Raw genomic sequence first — 24,844 nt, 5'->3', positions numbered from 1 at the left:
AATTATTCTGAAAGGGACATGTGGCAGAGAATGATGAATTGTCCACTGTGGCTTTTGTTTTACTAATCCTAGTCATCGGTCATCCTGCTGGGGGATACTGATTTCTGATGTTTTCCCTAGATGTTTAATAGCTGGTTAAGAAAATACTGAAGACAGTGAATTGCAACAAGGGTCACATGCTGCTAAAAGGTCATTGGTCAACTGACATTCTGTCCAATTATTTAATGTTTGCAAATTTAGAAGCTTCTGTTGGAACACCTAATGATCATTGAAGTTTATCAAAAATTAAAGGTTAGGGAAAATTAGTATCTGGCCCTGAACTAGTTCTTAAGGAATTTTTTACACCATGAATATTTTAACAAAATTTTCCAATTTTCATACATTTTACTAATTGCTTTAACTTTTATATATAATATGGGTGCATTTTGAATTTTTGTTCAATTTTTAAATAAAAAAAAAATTGTATACAAAGTTTTACAAAAAAGCCACATGCAGTGCTCTTAAAATTTCCTTCTCTTTAAGGTGAATTTCGTAAAATATTAAATTTAATTTTATGCAACGTAATACATGAGATTATTAGGTTAAACAAAAAAGAAATGTTTGGTCATAAAAATTCTGAAAACACAGGAAATAACCAACGGTCACACAAAAGAAACGTTGTTACAAATGACACTGTCGTCGTGTTGCCGCTTTTTTAAGGTTTAAAATGTGAAATCGGAAGCTTAATGTGAATTTCTCCTTTAGTGTCGCGTACCTGTTTACACAACAGGTCAGACCACCGTGGGTGATACTTATTACACTTTCACAAACGAACATCTTTTTTGTCCTTAGGAGCGTCTCTTCAGATGTAATCCCCCGATTTTTTTCCTTCTCGTAGGATATAATCTCGGAAATCAATTTTTGTAAAAGTGCATTATTTCTCATTCATAGCAAACTGTCTGATCTGGAGGTAATGAAAGATTTCACTTTCATCCCCAATGACCTAGTGCCCCAGAAGAAATGAATCATTTTTATGGAGGAGTGTAATATAGAATACATTTAAGTCTTTATGCCCTGTTAAAGACCAATAATTATAAGCTACTACTTTGAATTGGTAAAGAAATTGTAAGAAAAATGTTGAATACAGGATGCTCTGGTACAAATGGATCTATAGTTATATTGCTTTTATCCTGCATATAAATTGTAGAATTTATAAATATAGTTCAAGAATGGGGGGTTAGTTAAGAAATACAAGCCTACTAAATGAGATCATTAAAAAAATGAAATTTTGTTAGTGAATAAATGTTGATGAAAACATTCAGAGGAGATGTTTTGCACTCTTTGGTGTGCTTTGAAAAGGCCGGGATTCTATTTTTGTCAAGCATCCCATGCAACCATACTTAACCAATTAACTTTTAAAGACATCAGACTCAAATTAAAAACAGATTTTTGGCTATTTATAGGCCGGGGCAAGGATGCTAGAGGAATGTCGATTAAGTGTCAGTCACCCATTTATCACATAAAAAAATGAGGCAGATGAAAACGGAGAGGAAGAGGGGGTCTCTCCTTGCAGGATGATCTGGTGTTCACTTTCTGATTGTTCACCCAGTCTGAAGTGACAGGGATGGGGTTAACTGGCTTTATATACGTCTTAAATCTGTTCTCTCTGTAAGATACGATGCTGGTAGACCTAGGTCAGGGATTCCTCGTTAAAATCTGAGCTGGGGTTATGTATATCACACATGGAAAGCCATTCTCTTCAGACTTCAAAGGAAATCTTTGACAATTTATAACAGTAACATCTGACATTCTCTTAATTTGTAAGTGTGATATAAGAGAGAGGGGGTTAAGTATGATATTTATCTGCAAGATGAAGAACAGCAAGTTCTTCCTATTTTATTTCATTGTGTCAAAATTGATCTATGTTGTATATTCATTAACGTACAAAATTTGAATAGTATGATAATTCCTTGTCATTATTAAAAGCATGGAAGAATATCAGAACTCGATCAGGGGACTCAATTTGTGATGTATTTTTAAAAAAACTTATCAAGCAGCAAACAGCTTGTATAGTGTCAAACGATGCTAATTTGTTTCCATGAATCATGCTCTCTGATAAAAAAATAAATTGGTCTCTAATTGGGGGCCTTTGAAGCTGAGCATTAGGCTCCGTGATGAAGGCCCAGTCTACCACTGATGGCCTTTGTAAGGAATGTAACCTTTGCCAGGTGGATTGGCCCCTCCCATATTTATTTTAAGCTCCAAGCATCAAAGTCCTGACCAAGTTTAATAATCAAGAGATGCCAATGTGAATTATGGGTGATTGGCTTTGATTGAGTTCTTTTTTCCTCATCTTTTTTTTGGAATGTTTCAAAAAAAAAAAAGAACAAAGAAAAATTAAGAAATGACCTGTCAAACTTTGAATTTTTGGTCAACATAAATTCTCCCTTTTTCAGTATTTGCTCTTGCATTAATTTTCTTATTAAGCAACGTCCTCCAGATTAATTATCAGACTCCTGAAAAAAAAAATCATCAAAAATAATCATCATTCACTTGTCTGAGCTATTCCTTTTGATCTATATTTATTTAACTGAAAGGAAAGTGGAAAATTGTTTGACAAATAAAGGTAGATAAAAATCAAAATATCATATTTCTTCTCAAGCCATTATAATATAGGTCTCAATGAAATGAATGCTCTGGAATGTCATTAAAAGTGTAATGTATATTTAGTGTTTGAACATCACTTTTATCTCTCAGTATTGAGAATATATTTTAAATGGAGACATTTTTATAATCTCAGTTGGTCTAACAGTGATTGAAATTATGAATTAAACCAATATACAGGCCCGGTTAGAAGTCTTATAATTACTGGATATGAAATCTCTTAATGACGTCCCCAGCTAGGATATGAATGAAGACACACTTGTATTTACACCATTATATGCCTAAATCTTGTAGATTAATTTTGTTAATGTAAAATTGATCAGGTAAAATATTCCATTATTTCTTGAAATGTTATTTTTATATCAATAATACTTCTTTAAAATACTTAGTTTAGCATAGTTAAAAAATGGAGCATAATAATTTTAATTTAAATAAAAAATCAGAGCCCAGTGTAAATAACATAATCTTAATATCAAATTCCAACTGTATAATTATCTAAAAATAATTACACTGCATGTGCATGTTTCTGCATGCAGAGGGCAAATCCCAAATGCCTCAATCATCTTTTAGTAGGAAGGTAAAAATTGTTTGGTTTGAATTCACAGCTGGATTAGAAGACATTTTATCTTTATTTGCAGGGAGAATCTGCAAGAGAATTCTACCCAAGTTTTTATATGTACATGTAGTAGACTGCATTCAAGGTCATAACACAAGGATCCTGGATGTATAGGCTCACATATATGAACCTCATATGGATGGACATCTTGCAGTATTTCTGAACTTAAAATACCAAGCTTGTCTTGGTGCATGTGTTCTTATATTGTCCACCTGCTTTCACTGAAAATGGGTGATTTTAATTTGAGTCTGTCAGTCCCTCCAACTTTCTAGCTGCCCATCCGTCCGTCTGTAATGATGTATTTCTTTCTGTCTGAAACACTGTCATTTCCATGCAATATGTTGCGAAGCCTCTGAGCCTTTGCAGTGAAATTTTAGACCACAACTTTATATGGCCTATGAAAGACCCTTATTAATTTTGAGGTCAAAAGTCAAGGTCAAAATATTATATATTTTGTCTAATGTGTAAAACTTTCAAATCCTGGGCAATATTTCAAGAAGCTTAAGCTTTTGCAATTAATTTTATAAATGTAACTCCCTATGGCCTAAGTCCTCCCCTCTTCAAGTGTCCCATTTTGATGCCCTCCCGCCCCTCTAGGTTCTTTATTCCCTAATCAAGAGATGTCAGATTCTCTGAATAAGCATGATATTTTTTGCTGCAGATTTGTAGAAATTTTTCTAGACCATTGAGTAAAGTATACAATAGATAATGCTTGACAATGCTGATGGTTGGTCTGTAATTTTCTATTTCTACTTCTGTTTACTCTTTTAAATTTATTTCACTATTTGGGTGGCTCAGTTCATGGATTCTGTACAAAAATAAATGAATTTTTGTTCCTTGTACTCGTGACTTAAAGTATTTCGCAACTGATGACTTATGAAAACAAATTTTTCATGGCAAATTTAGTAATGTTTGTGGTTAATTAAACCTTATTGACATTAAAGTCCTAATATGTGACAGCCTGATAAGCTTCAAGATCTTTTGTGAATGAAATGAAAAAAAATGAAACTATTAAGGGAGTACTGTTATTATTTATGAGAGGCAAACATGGCATGGTAAATATTTTGGTGAATTGCAGCTCTGTGTTTGAAGTGTGCACTGAGTGCAATTTTTCAAGAGATAACTTGAAGTCGGTGAAGAGAATGTCAGGTTTGTTTGGACTTTGCATGTTTCCATGAAAAGAAATGGTTTGATGTGTCAGAACCGAGATTTGGTCATGTCAGCTGCTGATAAGGGTTGTTTATCATTCTTTGCAATAGGGTGCATGTGTATGTACAATTCAGTTTATGCATGCCAAGGGAGTATTGTTTTTTCTTTTTTAGTTTGAAGGTAACACTAATTGGTTTACCTTTGAATCAATCTACAAGTGGTTGAAAACTAGAATGCAAAGAAAAAATACAAAAAACCTCTTGCCTAAAAAAAGTTGTGGGGGTGTTTGAGGGGCTCAGCACCAATTCTCAAACGGATCAGGCTTGCCCTTTTCCGTAACCGATAAAAAATTATTTGTGGTTATGGAAATGGCCGAGTAGTAACGATTGCACCAATTCTCAAATTTAATTCAGAGAGCATGTGACTCTCACTTAACATAAATAGAAGAGCATGTGCGGAATGGGGGGGCACTTGAAGAGGGGTGGGCAGGGCCATGGTATAAAATTGCATAGCAAAAGCTTAAAGACTTCTTGAGATACAGCTCAAAAATGTAAGTTTTACATACTGATAGAAGGTGTGAATTTTGGCCTTGACCTTGAATTTTTGACCTCAAAATCAATAGGAGTTGTAGAGTAAAATTTCATTACAAAAGCTTAAAGGCTTCACTAGAAATGAAAGTGTTACAGACAGACAGAAAGAAAGTGACTGCATGACTGACTGACAGGAGTTGATTTCACTTGTGAGTGTTAATTGAAATTGAAGCTGTATAAATTTTTGCTTGGAAGTTTGTTATGGCAAAGATTACTTCAGATCCATTAATTCCATGCTAGCAGTGTCTGTGTGAGCACTTATACTCCTTGATGGCAATTTGTTCAAGACCCATCAAGTTTTTTGACAATGTTCTTTATACATGTAGTAAGAAGAGGAATGCTTGAATGGAAAATTAATGTTGAATGTGTAGAAAGGCCAGGACTGACAAATTTATTCATTAACAGAGTGGATCAAAGCTCCTCTGGTAAATGTCAACAGAAAATAATATACTACAGACCACAAACTGTGGGCCACAAGTCGTATGTTAACACTGAGACCAACAGATCACCTTACAAACCATAGGCATGACATGTAGCAAATTAAAAAATTTTAAAAAAAGACAGATTAAGTTTAGACCTTGGGGAGTGTGGCACAGAGATTTTTTATGGAGTACCATTACAATTAATGTACCACAGTAGAAAGTAAAAAGGAGAATTGTAACATTATATGACAAATGGGTTCTGCCATTTTCTACTGTGTTTTTTAAATAAAAGTTTCATAGATCCAGTAGACTTTAAAATTATTGTGACAGAAAACAGGAAGATTAATGCCTGCTTGTGGTCACTATAAAACAGTTTTTCTATGAAACTTGGTGTGGTCCTCTGCTGCAAAAACAGGTACTTCTTCCTCAGCCATTCTCACTTTTGAATGCAAATAATTATTGGTTCTATATCAGCCAATAAGGTCATTTTAAAAACTTTTAAGCAAATATTGGATTTAATGGTCACATAGTCATTGACAGGGGATGGGAAGTGATTATGACGAAAAAAATGATAACACTATCAAAGAATTGAAGTTGTAAGTGTTACATCTTAGGAGTAACTTGGTAATCATTATCATTTTTGGGTGCTAAATGGTCCTGTGCCATATTGCTTCTCCTACAGATAACATCCTGTCAACAGCATCTGGTCAGATAGAGCTGTAAACAGGGAGACAGCTGCTTAAAGTCACACACAGCAGCAGGGTCTGTCTCTCCTAATTACCCTCCAGGCTGCCAATCAACAAGGATGTCCTAATTACCCCCCAGAGCTGCCAATCATGGACAACTGATAAATGAACATGGAGACATTAATAACTTTTTCATTGAGAAATTGAAAATTTGATTAATTCATTGAGAAATTGAGAACACAGATAGTTTTTTGAGCACTTATTGTAATTATTAGATAGATGTCTCTGACTAAAGTAAGCCCAATTGTTTGGTAAAAAAGAATAGAGGCCAAAGTCCTTGTTTTACTAAGCAGCTGGTCCATCATTATGTACTGTATTTAACTTAAAGTCTTGTTTAGTAGTTATTATTTATAAAATTAATTATACATGTACATGTATATAGCTAAATTTTATTTTCTAACAGTACTGAAATATTCTGACAAAGATTTAAAACAATGATTCAGGAAAATGGTACCAATTTATACACTGTATACATGTACTGGTTAAAGATACCCTGTAGAGGCATATTGTTGCAAAAATACTGCTCCTGTACATGTGAATTCAACTTAATATAGGGTTTGATAGCATTCTTATATAGTGATGTTAGAAGAGCTTTTATGTCACTAAAGTTTGGTATCATTGTCACATGTACTGGTAGTATGTTCTTGATTATTTGAAATTATCCATGAAGATGAATATATATGGTTTTAGAATTACTTCTTACTGATGCTTTAATAGATATGCTTTAATCCTGAACATTTCAAATGCGTAAGACTGATATTTTGTCATTGCAGGACTACTTTCTAGTACGTTAGAGACATTTGAAGCCACTGCATGTGACGGTGAAGTGATGGAACCCTACTGCCCACCCGCCACAATGATCAGCATTCAGTTTTCACAATATGGCCGACAGGTGCCAAGTTATGAAATGTGTCCCTCCAAGAATGATTTATATCAAGATGAATGGTTCCGAGAGGACACGAACTGCCTAGCAACTACCTCTCTACGGGTAAGGTATAGTCTATAGCGGCATCTCTAAGGGAGAAAATTCTTAAAGGTTTTTTTTATCCATAAGGGTCATAAATTCATAAAAAATATCATTGAAGGAGGTGTCTTTATACATTACTGTGAATCTGAAAACTTTCACCTTTCCATTATTTTTCAAGGTTGTTGTCAAACATGTGTCTCTTTTGAATTTACACCCAAAGCTCTTATAAAGGGAATTTTCTGCATTGAATATTTACCCAGCGCTGGTTGAAGGGTTGGATGGGTACAAGTAATGAGTGATTCAATTTGCCACTAACAATAACGAGGGAGGGGTAGGAATTTTCATTGACACACCCAGTGGAGACCCCGCTTTTTGAAAAAAGTCCTTCATGAGCAATCTTGGTTTGGGCAGTGACACAGATCCCATTTTCCTGCACGAAAGAAATAAATTCCAGGACCTCTCACTTTGATCCAGGTTTGTTTACAAGAAAATTAATGAGCCCGGTAATGATACTAGTTTTCTCATTCTGTTAGATTATTTGAATAGGGTTGTTCGCAGGTGCACATAGCCAAATTCTTAACTCCTCAACAACAAAGGGAGCTCAGAGAAATCAGCTTCAAATTTGTTAACCCATAGTTTATTTATTTGATTTCCTTCAGCATGATTCTTTTTCTTTTGCTATATCAAGTTTCATATTTGAAAAAAAAAATAAAAAACTTGATTTATATTACAATGTCCATATAATTTTGCATTTGTATGGATTGTGTTCAAATATGGCATATTCAGTTTATCAATTTATTTTGTTTTAGTTTCTTAAATTCTGTGTTCATATTTCATTACTTCTATGAAATGAAACTCTGAATAACTATTGTGGAGAAATACCATCTTGTTTTTGGGGTACAGTTCATTGGATAGTGGTAATTTTGTTGAGATTGAAAATGAGTTCACCTTGAACAGAATTCATTATCTGCAACGGCTCAGTTGGAATGAAGTGGTTTCGAAACCTAATAAGGAATTGAAACTATGCTGCATATAAATAAGAAGATATCACAGGCTACAAATTCCCCGTTATTCGGTCACAGAATTTTAATGGAGAGGAGTTAAAGACTGACGTTTATAGGGGTACATGCCAGTGACTCACAGCGAAGTACAAAGCCACACCTCCAGAGATTGACTTTCATGACACAGGGTGAAACCTGAAAATCAGAGACCCAAGCCCCAAATGTCACCATGCTCATTTTTTCCCCTGACTTTAATTGGTTACATGACCACTTGTTTCAAGTATCTTTTGTAATTTTCTATCAATTTAGAGTAGGGTTGTCACTGTTTTGTAAAATGGTACAATTTGGTGATACAAAATTGAAATCTATATGTATCTTTATCACCCTAAAATAATTTAATAGTTGACAATTCAGCTATATAATTATGTCTTTGACTAAGTTACTTTAGTGATTTAAATATATTTGAAGTATTGTGTAACAATTAAGAGTTATTTCCCTTGACAGAGCAATGACTGCTGCTGAAGATTTAGAGACATGTCATTTCTAGTATTTTTACATGCTTAGACAGAATGTAATACAAATTGACAATCAATATATTTATAGAATGTTGTTTATATTTTGTGTCCTTTATTTGCTTTGGTCCCAGGTAGATATGAGATTTGTCAGGTGATAGTAATAACCCAGTAATCTAATCAAAGCCAAATCAATCACGTCAAAGTGTCGATTTCAACAGATAGCAGACAAAAATTTGTCACTCAATCCCAACTTACATTAAAGGAATAACAAACATAACAAAAGGATTTGATAAAGATGGAGCTAAATAGGTCTTATAACTTTTGTGTGTGTATGGAGGGGGATGTAAAATATAAAAGATATACCTGGTAATCAATTGAATGAAAACAAACATTAGGCATTATAAACTGAAACATGTCATGCTGTTATTCTCTTTAGTGAAGTGGGAACAGGCTTTCACCCACATCCATTGGCAAAAGCTTGTCCACTTCTCTAAAGCGAATAGTCATGCTTAATGTAGAATAAAGGTGGGTGGGTGGATAAAGAGTTGGAATCATCAAATGTGCACTGCTATTTAAAAAATCGTAAAAAAAAAAAAAAAATCTTTCATCTTCCTGATAACCATTTTCTCCCTGGGTTTCAGTTTAGGTATCTTTTTACACATTCCTACCCAAACCAGGTAACTAACACTTATCTTGATAACTAAGGTAACAGGTGAAAATTTCAGCAGGACACAATTGAATTTCAGCATGACAAACTTGGTGCATTGTTTAGCATCCAACCTTCCTTATGTCTATTTGCGGCACATTGTAATGGAAATTATGTTGTGTCATCACCTATCTCACATGATTCCCGGATTGTCATCATTTAAACATGATAATTACAGTAGATAATCGGAGAGAGAATTTCCAGCGATCCTACATGCTGGGCCTATTTCCAAAGAGATGTTGCATGTCCCCTTTGTTGTGCTGGGATCTTGTTGCACTTTAATCTTCTGTAAACATTTTACAGTGTAATCCAAACCAAACTCAAAGGCTTCATCTTATGCAATGTTTTTTACGTTGTAAGAATTTAGGGAACATGAGGACTTTAACGGTTAAAGTTGCTAGTGTGTGTAAAATTGGAAGAAAAATCTGAGTGAAAGTTATTTTTATTTTAGAGTATCTCAAAATCTTACAGTTCATTAAAATTCGAGCAAATTAACATTATAAAATTAATGTACACTTAATTTATAAACAAATTGCATTGTCATAGAAATCCCCTCCCCTTATCCCTACCCATAAACCCTATATATCCTTAATTTACCATAACTTTTCCTCAGGGCAGGTAATAAAGTGGTTCAAGGTGTAAAATCTGGGGATGTGTGGGAACATTTCACCTCTCTCATATCTTGACCATTGTATATGGGTGATAAATAAAAGTTAATGCAGTCTGTGCCCTGTGTGGAAGTGTTATAAAGTGGTGGTGGGCTAAACATTAGGAGGTGATACTGACACAGTTAAAGACAAGGCAGGTGAAGAAATATTTAGGGGACATTCCTCTATAGAGGGACATTTAGTTACTCATCTATTGTAAAATTTCAGCAGATTAAATCATGAAAAAAAGCAAGTAATTCTAATTTTCCTTAAAATTCAAATAAGTTTACTCATATAAAGATTTTAACTCTTACATGAAAGTTTCTCAATGATGTCCTATAAAGTGATAAAAAAAATTTGTATTGATTTATGAGGGTGATGGTAAAAAAGGGAGATATTTGTAACACGTTACCATGGAAAGTTAAATTTCTCAACATTTTTAAGATTTGATACTTTTCTACAACTGTACAATTTCAAAACAAGTGTGTTTGTGATCACATAACAAATTTAAAAAAAAAAACATTTTACATAAAGGTCACAGTGAAGGTCACAAGGTCATTGATCTTGGTGTCATATCTTAATTAGTGAAGTAACACCAAATATCAAGTTTGTATCTTTTATGGTTAAAAGTTATGGTGAAGGTTCAATGCTATTTTTAACATATAAGACACAGTCAAGGTCACAAGGTCATTGACCTTGGTGTCATGTGAAAGGGCTTCATTAGTTATGCATGCCAAATATTAAGTCATTTTTAAAGTTATGGCGAAGGTTAAAGTTTGCCATCAAAAAAGCTATATTTAGCGTATAGGCCACAGTCAAGGTCACAAGGTCATTGACCATAGACGGACCATAGTGTCTTTTTAAAAAGCTTAATAAGCGTTGTACGAATACCAAATATGAAGTCTCTACCTTTTATGGTTCAAAAGTTATGGCAAAGGTTAAAGTTTGCAAAAAAACCACTTTTTTTAGCATATAGGTCACAGTCAAGGTCACAAGGTCATTGACCTTGGTGTCATTTGAAAGAGCTTCATTAGTGGAGTAGGCATACCAAATATGAAGTCTCTATCATTCATGGTTCAAAAGTAATGGCAAAGGTTAAAGTTTGCAGACAAACAGACAGAGAGACAGACAGACAGGACAAAAACAATATACGCCTATAAATATATACCAATTAATTCATACAACCATCTGTCGTTAACAATACATGATAATAATTTTGCGTAATATATTTATCATTTAAGGGAGGGGGTGGGGTCCAGTTAGTTGATTTTGCACCCTGGGATACCTGTATAGATCTCAAGATTTTTATGTGAGTATAAACTTTTACTTACAATCATATTGTTCATTCAGTACATCAACAATTATCTACACATGGGGTCCATATATTATATTACAATTGTAATTTGATATTAATGCCAAAAAAATCAGTTTTTGAGACAAATGTAAAGCTTGTGCTTCAAGATGTATTTTACTGCGTAATAAAATTACTGAATTAATTAATGCTTATTTCTTCAGCAAACTTTTCCTTTTGATATTTGATATATTTGTTGAAAATTGTTAGCAGTTAAGTTTTTCTCAATTTCATGGATCTATCATTCAGCTTGCATCGCCTCCCTTTCCTTTTTAGCGATTCTATTAGCATAAGTTTTAATTGACAAGGCGATAACAGTCATTCTGTGTGTTGACAGCTCTCAAAGTATACATTCAGAAATCCTTTGAACTAAATGACTTAGAATTGCAAAGAACACTGATTTCTAATACAGATAATGTCATTAATTTTTACATGTCATGTGTCAGTTTCACACAATTAAACAATAAATATAGCACAAAATCGCAACTAAAATCAGTTAAAATCATTAAATTCAACTGGATTTTACACTTGTAAGATGGCACATATTTTTTTTAAATGTTCAAATTTAAATGTTGGTGAGTATGTATACATAAAGATTTTAATTCAAGGTTTGGAATCAACAATAAACATTTGTACAATTTTAAATTTGATAGTGTTATCACACTTTATGATCTCTGTTGATTATTTTTTCAGTGTACATTCAAGTATACTAAACTTCTAAATGATTGGCAACTTAGTCCTCCAGATCTCTTGATAAGAAAATAAAAGTCTGTTTTTTCTTTTCATTAAATAAAAAAGGGAAGCTTTAATAGAAAAAAATTAGCATATTTAATCATGTAGGAGTGCTGTGTTTAGTTTTCCAAACTGGGAACAGGTAAATGTTTCAGGAGATCAGAATACCTCATGGATTAAGGGAACAAAGTCACGAAAGGAATAAATATGGCTGAATGGTAAGACTATCTGGGACCGTGACCTGGTCACCATTGTCAAGTGTTAAGGCTTACAGAATGATTTGTTAGCCCTACCCCTTTGTGAATTAATGTGTTGAAGGGGAACAACAAAATTTTCAAAGACCCCGGAATCATCCCAGGAATGTGCCGTCCTTTCTAAAACATTTCCGGTGTAGAATTTCCTGAATGGAGGAACGGCCTGGGAAAGAGGGAGTTTGAGAATTGGACTATAGATTTTGTATTCACAGATGTTAATAGAATACAGGAGTCAGCATGGCACTTGTTTATCAATTTATATGGACATAAATTTGAATATTCAGACATTTTGGAAAATGAAAGTTCTTCTCACCTGTTGAACTTTGGACTTTCAGATTAAAAGACAGGAGACCTGCTAATTTATACTGGTTCTGAATACAAATTACTGTCATTCAATGCTTCTTGTGTTTTGTTTAAATCCCATTTAATTGACAAAAGAGGAGTGCTTGAGTATATTTATTTCATGGAGAAATTCATAGTCTCTTAAAAGCATTTTTACTTCGGATTGAAAAGATTAAAAGAAGATTGATTTGAAAAATCTGAAGCCAAGTTTTTTTCTGCTCCATGTGCATGGTTTTAGTTACTGGATAAATACCTGGGGAAGCTCTTTAATGACGATTGACATGCTAGAGTATGCCTTTCGATCTTTGTCATCTTAATGAGAAAATTTAAAATCCGTTTCTAATGAAACAACATTCCAACAGAGGGAAAGATGATCCGTGGTGCTATTATAACAAGGGATTAGGGACTGGATAATCATTGATTTGGTGAGGATCAAATTTGGACCACTCTTGCGGAAGTATAAATGGTTGCAAGGGAGAGACTAAAAATCTTGTGTGGCCTTCAGTCCAAAAATCAATGATACCTTGCTGTCAAATTAAAGTCTCTGATATTCTTTAGATCTGTGTTCTGAATTCAGCTAATGCATCAAGGCAGCAAGACCTTAATGTGCTTTTGTGTGCTTTTTCATAAAGTTTTGCAAATTGACTGTGAAGGTGAAGCCTTATCTGAATAGAATATCTTTTAGAAATTGTCCTCAACTGGATTTTTTTTCTGAATGAAAACCCAGAAAAGTTTGCATACCATCTTTGTGTTACACTGTTTTTTCACAATCTCATTGAAGGATAATATGCATCTTGTTTTGTTATATATAAAACCTTTAAGCTAAAAGTGCAAACTTAATTGATGAAAAATTTGGCAGTGCCACTTTGCAACCTGAATGGGAAAAAAAATCATATGTAAGGCAGTTTGTAAGAAAACTGGATCCATTCAAGAATAATTAAGGCTCAAGTTTTTTGAAGAAAAAAAGGAAGCAATTTATGCTGATGGTGACTTTGAAGGTGATTATTAGGCCGCTTTATTGCCCTCCATTGTAGAGAGCTGATGGTTTAACTGCTCACCTCTGAATCAATATAAAACTGGCTTTGAACTCATTGACACACAGCAGCACAGAAATCTGGAACTATTGGAATTCGAATCTGATGATAAAGAACTACTATGCAGAATCAATTTGGAGAGATTCTCTCATACGCAGGGATGTGGATCAATGTCTTAGTTCAGTGATGCGGAGAACGCGAGGCATGTTTGCACATCAGAATAATTAAACCTCATCAGATGCCTTCACTAGCCACTGCCACCGATTCCTTGTGTTTATCTCCATGAGGAGCTTCTGCCAGCAGCCTTCAGAATTTTTATTACATTTCAGTTTCGTGTCTGAATTAAAAAGGTGTTTCAACTGATCAATAATTAATTTGTGGAAGAATTTAAGGCATATTTTGCAAAAGACCATCAATGAACCATTTGTAGACTGTGATTGGATAAATATTGTCTATGATGTCAGACAGTTTAAGGGTTTAAGAGGTGCTGAGGTGGAGATAGAGTGACACAAAGTGCCCATGGGAATTCCCATACTGATAGCTGACTTCACACCAAGGAGTTCTTAGGAAATTACTTGTCAGTGTCAGGGTCCCTGTCTAAGGCTACTATCAACTCAGAAAAAACATCTCTGGAGATGCAGATCACTAGCCAAACTGGTGCAGTAATATGTATAATATTCACGTCTGATATATGGTGATCATCTTTGTCATACGCGAGAGGTCGATCTGTAACAAGAGAGAGTGGTTGCCAGCACAATATTCTGTGGAAGAGGATATTCCATGACATCTTCCAACCTTGAAATACAACTTCTGAATTCTCTACAGCACCCGTTGATCTCCAGAGCTGATTTCTCAGAGGACAATCTCAGAAGTGGACATTGAAGTATTTTGAAGAATTAGTAGTGGTCGACCACTCAACTCCTTGACAGATCCTTAAGTAAGATTGCCCTCATGCTGTGTTGAAATGACTTGAGATAAAAAGTCCAGATGCCAATTTGCTTATCCATTTGAAAGAAACACTAATTCAATATTTATTGATATATCTGGAGATAAGCTTCTAAATATGTTATTATTGTGTAATTTGATGGAAAACTCTTTTTAACACCCCCTGCCTTTTTATGGGACTTCAGAAAAGGTGTGCTTGGTGGAAGGTGTCAGTTTGAGCAGCAGTGGTTCGTTTTCTTACATAGCCAGGGGATTTATGATTCGTGTGTGTTAGATCATCTCTTCAGTGGGAGAAGAAACATGTAGAACTTGATGAAGTCTTTAGGAAATTTGTTTTATCTAGACTCTGATTATAGTGACAAAACCTCCTTTAAATGTGACCCCAATTTGAAGAGGTTTTCTGCTAGTGTGTGTTTGTGATTTTTGTCAGAACACTTTTGAAGTGAATTAAAAAAAACTCCCATTGTGATAAAGTTTGAATGTATATTGAACCATCAGACGCCTTGGATATTATTCTCCAAATATAGGGGGAAGCCACATTGAAATAGGGGAGAATTCATGGCTGGCTAATCATTATGAGGATTTGGAATATTCCTGTACTTGTGTATGTGTACATTGCATGTGTTCTGGTGAGTACAGTTATATACTATTACAGATACAACAGGTGTGCTCAGGTGTCGTAAAGTCAAGGTATATTGTTCAGGTGTACAGGCTGTTACCTCTGCAGTGATTGGTAAATGGTGACAATAAAGGCAATTTGATTACTTATCAAAGGCAAGGGGGTCCTGCTCCTTCTTGTATTTGTTATTTTCTTTGATTAAATTTGTGATTTACAGCTTTTTATAGGAACAATATTTATCTTTATCTCCTGCAATTCATATCGTAGGTGGTGGGAATGGATTTTTTAGCACACAGTGTGTGACTGTCTTCAATTTGTAATGTACTCAAAATTCAAGTGATTGAATGTGTCCTTAATTCACTCATTGCATAATAATCTTAGAGACACTTAAGTGTAATTAATGAGTAATTATGTTTTAACCATGTTAGCTTTCTTTTAGTGTACTTTTGTGATGATGGGATTTGGCAAAAATCCACACATTTAAGCTTCTCATGCTTAAAACATTTTATTAGGGTGCCAGAGATTTTTTTATGATTTTTTTTTTACTACAAAAACTTGTTCATTAAATAATCATCCATTATTATTCTTATAGTGTCTTTAAAATACACATATATTGTTAAATTTATTGTACAATGTATTTTAGTGATGCTATATATTCATAATTGATACAAATTTGCTATTGCTAAGTGACAAACTCATGTATCTAGCATCAGTATTTTCTCTGAATGAATTAGTAATTCTTAACAAAATTTTGTACTATTTCTTCACTTTTAGAAAAATGACACTTTTATTTGTTGACCATAAATTTAAGAATAAGACATAATTTACATAATAAATTTCTGTGGGGCAATGTAGAATTAAAGTATTTAATTTGTTACCCCTAAAGGTATATGTATCTTTTAATTAATAATTAAGCTATCAATCAATCGAATAATGAGTAGGATTTAATTGTCTATAACCATCATTATGATCTTGTCTCCCCATGTAGTGCAGTGAGTACTTCTAAAATTTAAAACACAAAAGAACTCACAAAAATATAAAATCTGTACAACACTGGCCTGAGTTGTTAAGGTCGTTTGAGGTCAGGATTTGTTTACGATTCTAAACACCTTCCCCCCAAGGATGACTGGGGTTAAACATTGGCCATATGCTCTTGTTAGTAGAGTCTGCTAATTATGTAGAACACAAGCTTTTGTTCAGACTTCAGTGTTGAACACTATTCCATCTGGTTTTGTTTTTGGATCACCATATGTAATTTTGATTATATAGATTAGTTCTCAAGATTTTTTTTAAATGTACATGATGCTAACTAGAGGTGTTTTTTTTAATCTATAATTGTACACTATGAATGAAGTTGTGTTTAAGTTTAACCCTACCATTAAATACTTACTTGTACATATACACAACTAAACAAGAAGATGTAATAGGTCCTTTATCTTTGAAACAACATAAATGAATTGTCAATTTACCATGAAGGGAGGTGGGGGTGAGGGTAGATAACAGGGCTATTTCTTTTTAATCCAAGTGGTTGGTTAGAAAGGTATATTGGATTTCCATTTGATATTTAAAATCTTCATTACTTTATTTTACTCTCTGAGGTCAACACTTAATATATTATTTTCAATGCACAATGATAGTAAACTAATTTTGATTTCATTTTAGGTCTTGTTTGATAGCTGCCAAAACAGACAACAATGCAAAGTCACTGCCAGCACCTACACATTTAGACAGGACCCTTGTCCCAAAACCTCCAAATATCTCAAAGTCTCCTACAAATGTAATCCAAGTAAGTCAAACCTCCAAATATCTCAAAGTCTCCTACAAATGTAACCCAAGTAAGACCTCCAAATATCTCAAAGTCTCCTACAAATGTAATCCAAGTCAGTCCTCCAAATATCTTAAAGTCTCCTCAAATGTAACCCAAGTAAGTCAGAACCTCCAAATATCTCAAAGTCTCCTACAAATGTAACCCAAGTAAGTCAGGCCTCTTAATATCTCAAAGTCTCCTACAAATGTAACCCAAGTAAGTCAGAACCTCCAAATATCTCAAAGTCTCCTACAAATGTAACCCAAGTAAGTCAGGCCTCTTAATATCTCAAAGTCTCCTACAAATGTAACCCAAGTAAGTCAGAACCTCCAAATATCTCAAAGTCTCCTACAAATGTAACCCAAGTAAGTCAGGCCTCTTAATATCTCAAAGTCTCCTACAAATGTAACCCAAGTAAGTCAGAACCTCCAAATATCTCAAAGTCTCCTACAAATGTAACCCAAGTAAGTCAGGCCTCTCAATATCTCAAAGTCTCCTACAAATGTAACCCAAGTAAGTCAGAACCTCCAAATATCTCAAAGTCTCCTACAAATGTAACCCAAGTAAGTCAGGCCTCTTAATATCTCAAAGTCTCCTACAAATGTAACCCAAGTAAGTCAGAACCTCCAAATATCTCAAAGTCTCCTACAAATGTAACCCAAGTAAGTCAGGCCTCTTAATATCTCAAAGTCTCCTACAAATGTAACCCAAGTAAGGCCTCCAAATATCTCAACGTCTCCTACAAATGTAATCCAAGTAAGTAAAACCTCTAAATATCTCAAAGTCTCCTACAAATGTAACCCAAGTCAAACCTCCAAATATATATCTCAAAGTCTCCTACAAATGTAACCCAAGTCAAACCTCCAAATATCTCAAAGTCTCCTACAAATGTAATCCAAGTAAGTAAAACCTCTAAATATCTCAAAATCTCCTACAAATGTAACCCAAGTAAGTCACACCTTTAAATATCTCAAAGTCTCCTACAAATGTAATCCAAGTCAGTCCTCCAAATATCTCAAAGTCTCCTCAAATGTAACCCAAGTCAAACCTCCAAATATCTCAAAGTCTCCTACAAATGTAATCCAAGTCAATCCTCCAAATATCTCAAAGTCTCCTCAAATGTAACCCAAGTATGACCTCCAAATATCTCAAAGTCTCCTACAAATGTAATCCAAGTCAGTCCTCCAAATATCTCAAAGTCTCCTCAAATGTAACCCAAGTCAAACCTCCAAATATCTCAAAGTCTCCTACAAATGTAATCCAAGTCAGTCCTCCAAATATCTCAAAGTCTCCTCAAATGTAACCCAAGTAAGACCTCCAAATATCTCAAAGTCTCCTACAAATGTAATCCAAGTAAGTAAAACCTCTAAATATCTCAAAATCTCCTACAAATGTAACCCAAGTAAGTCACACCTTTAAATATCTCAAAGTCTCCTACAAATGTAACCCAAGTCAGACCTCCAAATATCTCAAAGTCTCCTACAAATGTAACCCAAGTAAGACCTCCAAATATCTCAAAGTCTCTTACAAATGTAACCCAAGTAAGTCAGAACCTCCAAATATCTCAAAGTCTCCTACAAATGTAATCCAAGTAAGACCTCCAAATATCTCAAAGTCTCCTCAAATGTAACCCAAGTATGACCTCCAAATATCTCAAAGTCTCCTACAAATGTAATCCAAGTCAGTCCTCCAAATATCTCAAAGTCTCCTCAAATGTAACCCAAGTCAAACCTCCAAATATCTCAAAGTCTCCTACAAATGTAATCCAAGTCAATCCTCCAAATATCTCAAAGTCTCCTCAAATGTAACCCAAGTAAGACCTCCAAATATCTCAAAGTCTCCTACAAATGTAATCCAAGTAAGTAAAACCTCTAAATATCTCAAAATCTCCTACAAATGTAACCCAAGTAAGTCACACCTTTAAATATCTCAAAGTCTCCTACAAATGTAACCCAAGTCAGACCTCCAAATATCTCAAAGTCTCCTACAAATGTAACCCAAGTAAGACCTCCAAATATCTCAAAGTCTCTTACAAATGTAACCCAAGTAAGTCACACCTCCAAATATCTCAAAGTCTCCTACAAATGTAATCCAAGTAAGTCACACCTCCAAATATCTCAAAGTCTCCTACAAATGTTATCCAAGTAAGTCACACCTCCAAATATCTCAAAGTTTCCTACAAATGTAACCCAAGTACGAGGGCCGTTCAAAAATTACGCGTACTTGTTGCACAGAAAAAATATTTGAGGACATAATCAGGCAAACTGTCACACATAATATAAAAGAATCTTTACTTATATGGTCTTGAGAATTTCATATCAAGATGTTGTAAATTGGTATAAATTTTGGATGATTTATCAAGGCATATCTATAAGTCATGGAGCAGCAAAATCTTCCGACGTCATGAGCATTCTAAAAATAATATGAGCTTTCATTTTCTCAACATTTTCTCAAGAGTTCCTGTTCAGTTTGATTTACCGTATTTACTCAACTTCCATACACCATTTATTGTCAAGCTTAAACTCTATAAAACAAGTTAAGCATATTCTTTTTTTTTTGTTTTATAGCTAAAAACTGCAAGTACTTATGAGATATAATGTGACATTCATGATTGGTCACTCTCAATCACCTTCTTTTCAGTCCAAATAAAGTCTTCTTCCCGTCCTCCTGAAAAGCCTTTTCACAGAGGTCTAACGGTCTAAAATTCTAATTTGCTATTTGTAGGCAAATGTCATGAATACCCTAGTTAATACTACCCGGTACACGTTTTTTTATGCATATTTTGAACCTATGTTGGCAATATCTTGAGCATTACACATAATTTAACAAAAGTGTGGTGCTCCGTCAATTCAGGAGACATCATTTTCACAGCCATTTTCAAAGGAATTGCTTTGGAGAAAAATCACTGTATATCTGTTAGTACTTCAAATATCACATGAGAAATCTTATATCATATTAAAAGAACAACATAAAGATACCTTTGCGAAAATTGTCGAAAAATATCGCAAATTATAGAAAATTAAGGAGTTAAATTTTTATTTCAGCATGCTTTTGTTTCAAATTTTTTGTCATGCTCTGTATCTCTCCATCAGCGATATTAACACAGTGATAATTTTACGAGAAACTTTTTAAAATACAGAAATTTTGCCCAAAATTTATCAAAATCTTTAAGATACATATTTCTGTGAAACTTCATAAATATATGACGTCTGTAAGAGTAAATAATAGTAGACTCCTTGTAATTTTTGAATGGCCCTCATAAGTCAGTCCTCCAACTATCTCAAAGTCTCCTACAAATGTAACCCAAGTTAAGGCCTCCAAATATCTCAGTCTCCTACAAATGCAATCTAAGTAAGTAAGAAACTCCAAATATCTCAAAGTCTCCCACAAATGTAACCGAAGAAAGTCAGGCCTCCAAATATCTCAAAGTCTCCTACAAATGTAACCCAAGTATAAAGTCACACCTCGAATTAAATATCTCAAAGTCTCCTACAAATGTAACCCAAGTAAGTCAGGCCTCTTAATATCTCAAAGTCTCCTCAAATGTAATCCAAGTAAGACCTCCAAATATCTCAAAGTCTCCTACAAATGTAACCCATTAGTATATTAGAACTCCAAATATCTCAAAGCATCTTAAGCTAAATACTGAACACACCTATGAAAAAATAACACTTTAAACTGCTCAAGCTAAGTACTGAACACACCTTAAAAAAAAGACACATCCAACTGCTCAAGGTAAATACTGAACAAACCTAGAAAAAAACACAACAGCTCAAGCTAAGTACTGCATGAACACACCTAAAAAAAGACACATCCAACTGCTCAAGCTAGGTACTAAACACACTTAAAAACACTTGCAACTGCTCAAGCTAAGTACTGAATACACCTTTAAAAAAATCACTTCCAACTGCTCAAGCTATTACTATTGAACACACCAAAAAAAGACACTTTCAACTGTTAAGCTATTAGTACACACCAAAAAAAAAAGGGCACTTCCAACTGCTCAAGCTAAGTACTGAACACACCAAAAAAAGGCACTTCCAACTGCTCAAGCTAAGTACTGAACACACCAAAAAAAGGCACTTCCAACTGCCCAAGCTAAGTACTGAACACACCAAAAAAAGGCACTTCCAACTGCTCAAGCTAAGTACTGAACACACTAAAAAAAGGTACTTCCAACTGCTCAAGCTAAGTACTGAACACACCTTAAAAACACTCCCAACTGCTCAAGCTAAGACCTCCAACAGCTCAAACTAAGTACATGTACTGGTATATGTACTGAACTTATGCTAAGTACTGAACTTTGTACAGAATGCTAGCTCCTATTAAATTTTCCTGAAATGAACAGAGGTGTTGTCATAAAACAGGGAGGAGAATATATCTGACAAAATTGTAAGCATTAAAGATACAAAAATTGGGAATGAAATGTATTTTTAAGAGTTTAATGCAATCCGTATTGCATTACAATGGGTTCCTTCCAGTGCATTTGGCAGTACATTTTAATACAAGATCTTCTCCTCCAAGTAACTGTTAACACTGCTGCAGATGTAAAACTCATCCTTAAGATCGGTTGTCTGGGAAGAGAGAAGGCATTACCAGATTAATGTAGAAAGAGAAATGAATCTTCCTTACACTGTATGACCTTAGACTTGTATACTTTTCCGTTTTTAATTTGTAATTTGGACATTAGTGTAGATCAGTATCTGTAACCTTGAAAAAGTGGAGAATTGGAAGTCAATTTCACAAATAGAGTTTTATTTTTTATATTAATTAAGGAAAAACATTTTGAGAGAGATTTTGGATCAAAACTATTTTAAGTGAATTTCTGAAAATGTGATGTTCAATTACTGCATGCCGTTGTACAAAAATTCTGAACATGAGAGTTGAAAAAGATAGTTTATCGGCATATTTACCAGACATAGATCTTCCTCCAATGTAATCAGAAGTCAAAACAAACTTAAAAACACACCTATAACTGGTACATTTCACTGAATCATCTATAAGATCGATGTAAACCAGGAATCTGAATCTGAAGCTCTCAGTAAATGATATTTTGTAACATTATCATAACAGCCTATATATTTATGGATGATCTAAAAGGTTTGAAATTTGGGGGAAAACCACTGATTAATGAAGTTTATCTTGTTTACACATGCATTCATGTTCAAGATAAAGCATTTCCTTGAAATGGTTTGTCATCAGACTCAGATTTAAAATAATAAAAAATAAAGATTAATTCGTCCTCAATCTGCGTCTTGGATATGTTTATGGAACTCATTGCCAACTTCTTCATTCATAAGTGTGATCTGCACCAAACCAATATTGTAAAAAGTAAAATGCACATCTACATGTACATGAATTGTTAGGGTATCTTTTGAGGGGCCTGTACTTTGTAATCTGTCAGTGTGAGTTGTAGTTAGATAATGGGGGCATGCTATGATAGAAACCCACGGACTATAGGGAGGCTGGCAGCGTTATTCTTCCCCTCTCTCTTGTTATCTTATAGAATTAATTAACCAGATAATTACTACTTAGTTATCCTCCAAGGGGGTTATTTAAGAAGGAATTTGTTTAAAAGTTTAGTGCCCTATGGAATCTCTTTCTGTTAACAAATTGCTAAACATTGGAATTAAAATACAATTGCTGTAAGCACCTTAATTAATGGTATGTCCGTTATAAACGTATATACATGTACATGCATGAAACTTTGTTCATGTCAAGATAACTAAGCTATATCTCTGATTTTTGGGCATAAAACATCATTGTTAGCATATTTTTACAAATGTCATATGCTCCTTCCTTGCCCTGGTACAAATCAGATAACAATGTAAAGGGATATTTCACATATAAAAGTAATTTAGTTCTCTCTTTAAGTTCTACAAGGAAGGGGGAGAGGAAAATTTTTTTTGCTTGTACATGTATTGTCATGGATGACCAAAAAAAAAAGAGGAATTAAAGAAAAACATTAAAAATCTCATTATCCCTCTAGCAGACCAAATCACGTCTCCAGTGTATGGAGTGATAATTCACCGAAGGTCTAGACTCTCAATGTGTATCACCAGTCCAATCTTTATAAGACGGTCATAAGTTCTTGTAGTAAATCTTTCCTGATTGAGGGCTCTAAATGACTCTCTCTTCCGTTGCAGGCGACTTTTCTAATATGACGGTCTGTGATGGGAAGCAGATGATCATAAGGTGCCAAAAGCCGCTGAAAATTGTCATCAGCGATGCCATATATGGAAGAATGCCACAGGACACTTCCCTGTGTTCTGGTAATATCCCAGCAGGTACGGAACACTTATAAAGCCGGGTAACATCACAGCATGTACTGTCTGGTGCTAGGACTACTTGTAAAACGAATGCAATTCATTATAAAATTATTGACTTTTAATGAGGTCTCTTTTTGTGACTATTTGGACCTGTTCAGGTGTTGATTGACCAAGGCCAAACTGACTAAGGTTAACCAATATATGACCAGGTTCTTATGGTCACATGTTGACCAAATTCAAAAGTCAAAAATAATTTAATTAAACAAATAATCCAGAAATTTTCCACATAGTAATTCTTGTATTTAACACCCTTCCCTGCAGTCACGCATTTTAACGCATATACCATTTCCTATTTCTAACGCAAAATCACGCAAAGTTTCCCCAAAATCACGCATTTTCACGCACTTTAAAAAGTTCATTTAATCTTCAATTTATAGCCGAATTCCAACTATTTTATACTTGCTTGATCCTCATAAAATAAGAAAAGTTATTTTCTGATTAAAATATTATTTCAGAATATTATTTACGCTAAACTTTAAAAAAATTTGTACCCCGCTATAAAGGGCTTGCGGGGAAATGGTAAAGTAATATTTCTATGACGCGAGGATTCAGTGCATGTTGCATAGGAATTCTGTAAGTTGTGAAGAGTTAACAAATATTAAATGCTATTTCTACAGGTCTACTCTATGTTTTGTACCATTATATCATAATTTTCTTAGTGTTTAAAAAAGTGAAGAACCATACAATAAAACAGTAACTCACCCATTTACTAATAAGTCTCCTTGATACTGGTGTCTGCCATTTGTACATTTACAAAGATTTATACTTGAAACTGTTCAAAGTTTTGTAAAGTCTTTAAAAAAGACTTAAATGCTCATGGAATATTTTATAAACTGATGTTAGATTTCAATGTAATTATTAATGATTTTTAGACTGCCGGTCCAGTACTGCTGTGGAGAAAGTCATGAAGAAGTGTCATGGTCGCAATCGCTGTGCCATGGACGTAGAGGAGTATGTGTTCGGCAATCCCTGCCCCCCAGAAATTCCTAAATACCTCAAAGTCATTTACACATGTGGTAAGTGTTAAGTCCCCCCCCCCCTCCCCCAGAAATTCCAAAATACCTCAAAGTCATTTATACCTGTTGTAAGTGTCAAGTCCCTTAGAGGACCTCAAAAACTCCGAAATACCTCAAAATCATTTTAATAACCAAGTTTGGGGTTATTTGGTTTTAAATTTTTATTGCTTCAAAGTTCTGAATATTTTATTAACAATAAAAGAATTCAGTGAGTCGAATAACATTTTTTATGACTGAAATATTACTCCCAAACTATGGTTTTAGTGGCATGGTGTATGTAGTTTTATTGAAATTCTGAGAAAAAGGGGGTCCCTCTTTCAATTGACCTTTGGGTAAAGGAAGAATTTTACACAATTTAAATCTTGATGTTGTGGATTATGTCAATTATAAAATGTCTCACTGGATAGTGTTGG

General features: G+C 34.2%; 1 protein-coding gene across 2 annotated transcripts in view; it reads left to right on the top strand.

Annotated features, from left to right (window-relative positions):
* LOC134281196 (protein eva-1 homolog C-like) overlaps window positions 1-24,844 on the top strand; it is a 41,509-nt gene that overhangs the window by 9,017 nt on the left and 7,648 nt on the right. Inside the window, exons 2-5 of one of the 2 annotated variants that reach the window (XM_062763676.1) lie at window positions 6,940-7,154; window positions 16,942-17,065; window positions 23,233-23,373; window positions 24,288-24,431. In XM_062763676.1, coding sequence (XP_062619660.1) covers window positions 6,940-7,154; window positions 16,942-17,065; window positions 23,233-23,373; window positions 24,288-24,431 — 624 coding nt within the window. Of the gene's footprint in view, window positions 1-6,939; window positions 7,155-14,472; window positions 15,290-16,941; window positions 17,066-23,232; window positions 23,374-24,287; window positions 24,432-24,844 lie in introns of those variants that run through there. The other variant, XM_062763677.1, reaches the window with a different exon arrangement.

Source organism: Saccostrea cucullata, unplaced genomic scaffold, assembly GCF_032062105.1.
Source record: "Saccostrea cucullata isolate Sc308-1 unplaced genomic scaffold, CSIRO_AGI_Scuc_v1 ctg395, whole genome shotgun sequence".
In the NCBI taxonomy this organism is placed as follows: Eukaryota; Metazoa; Mollusca; class Bivalvia; order Ostreida; family Ostreidae; genus Saccostrea; species Saccostrea cuccullata.
This window is presented reverse-complemented; position numbering and strand designations above follow the sequence as displayed.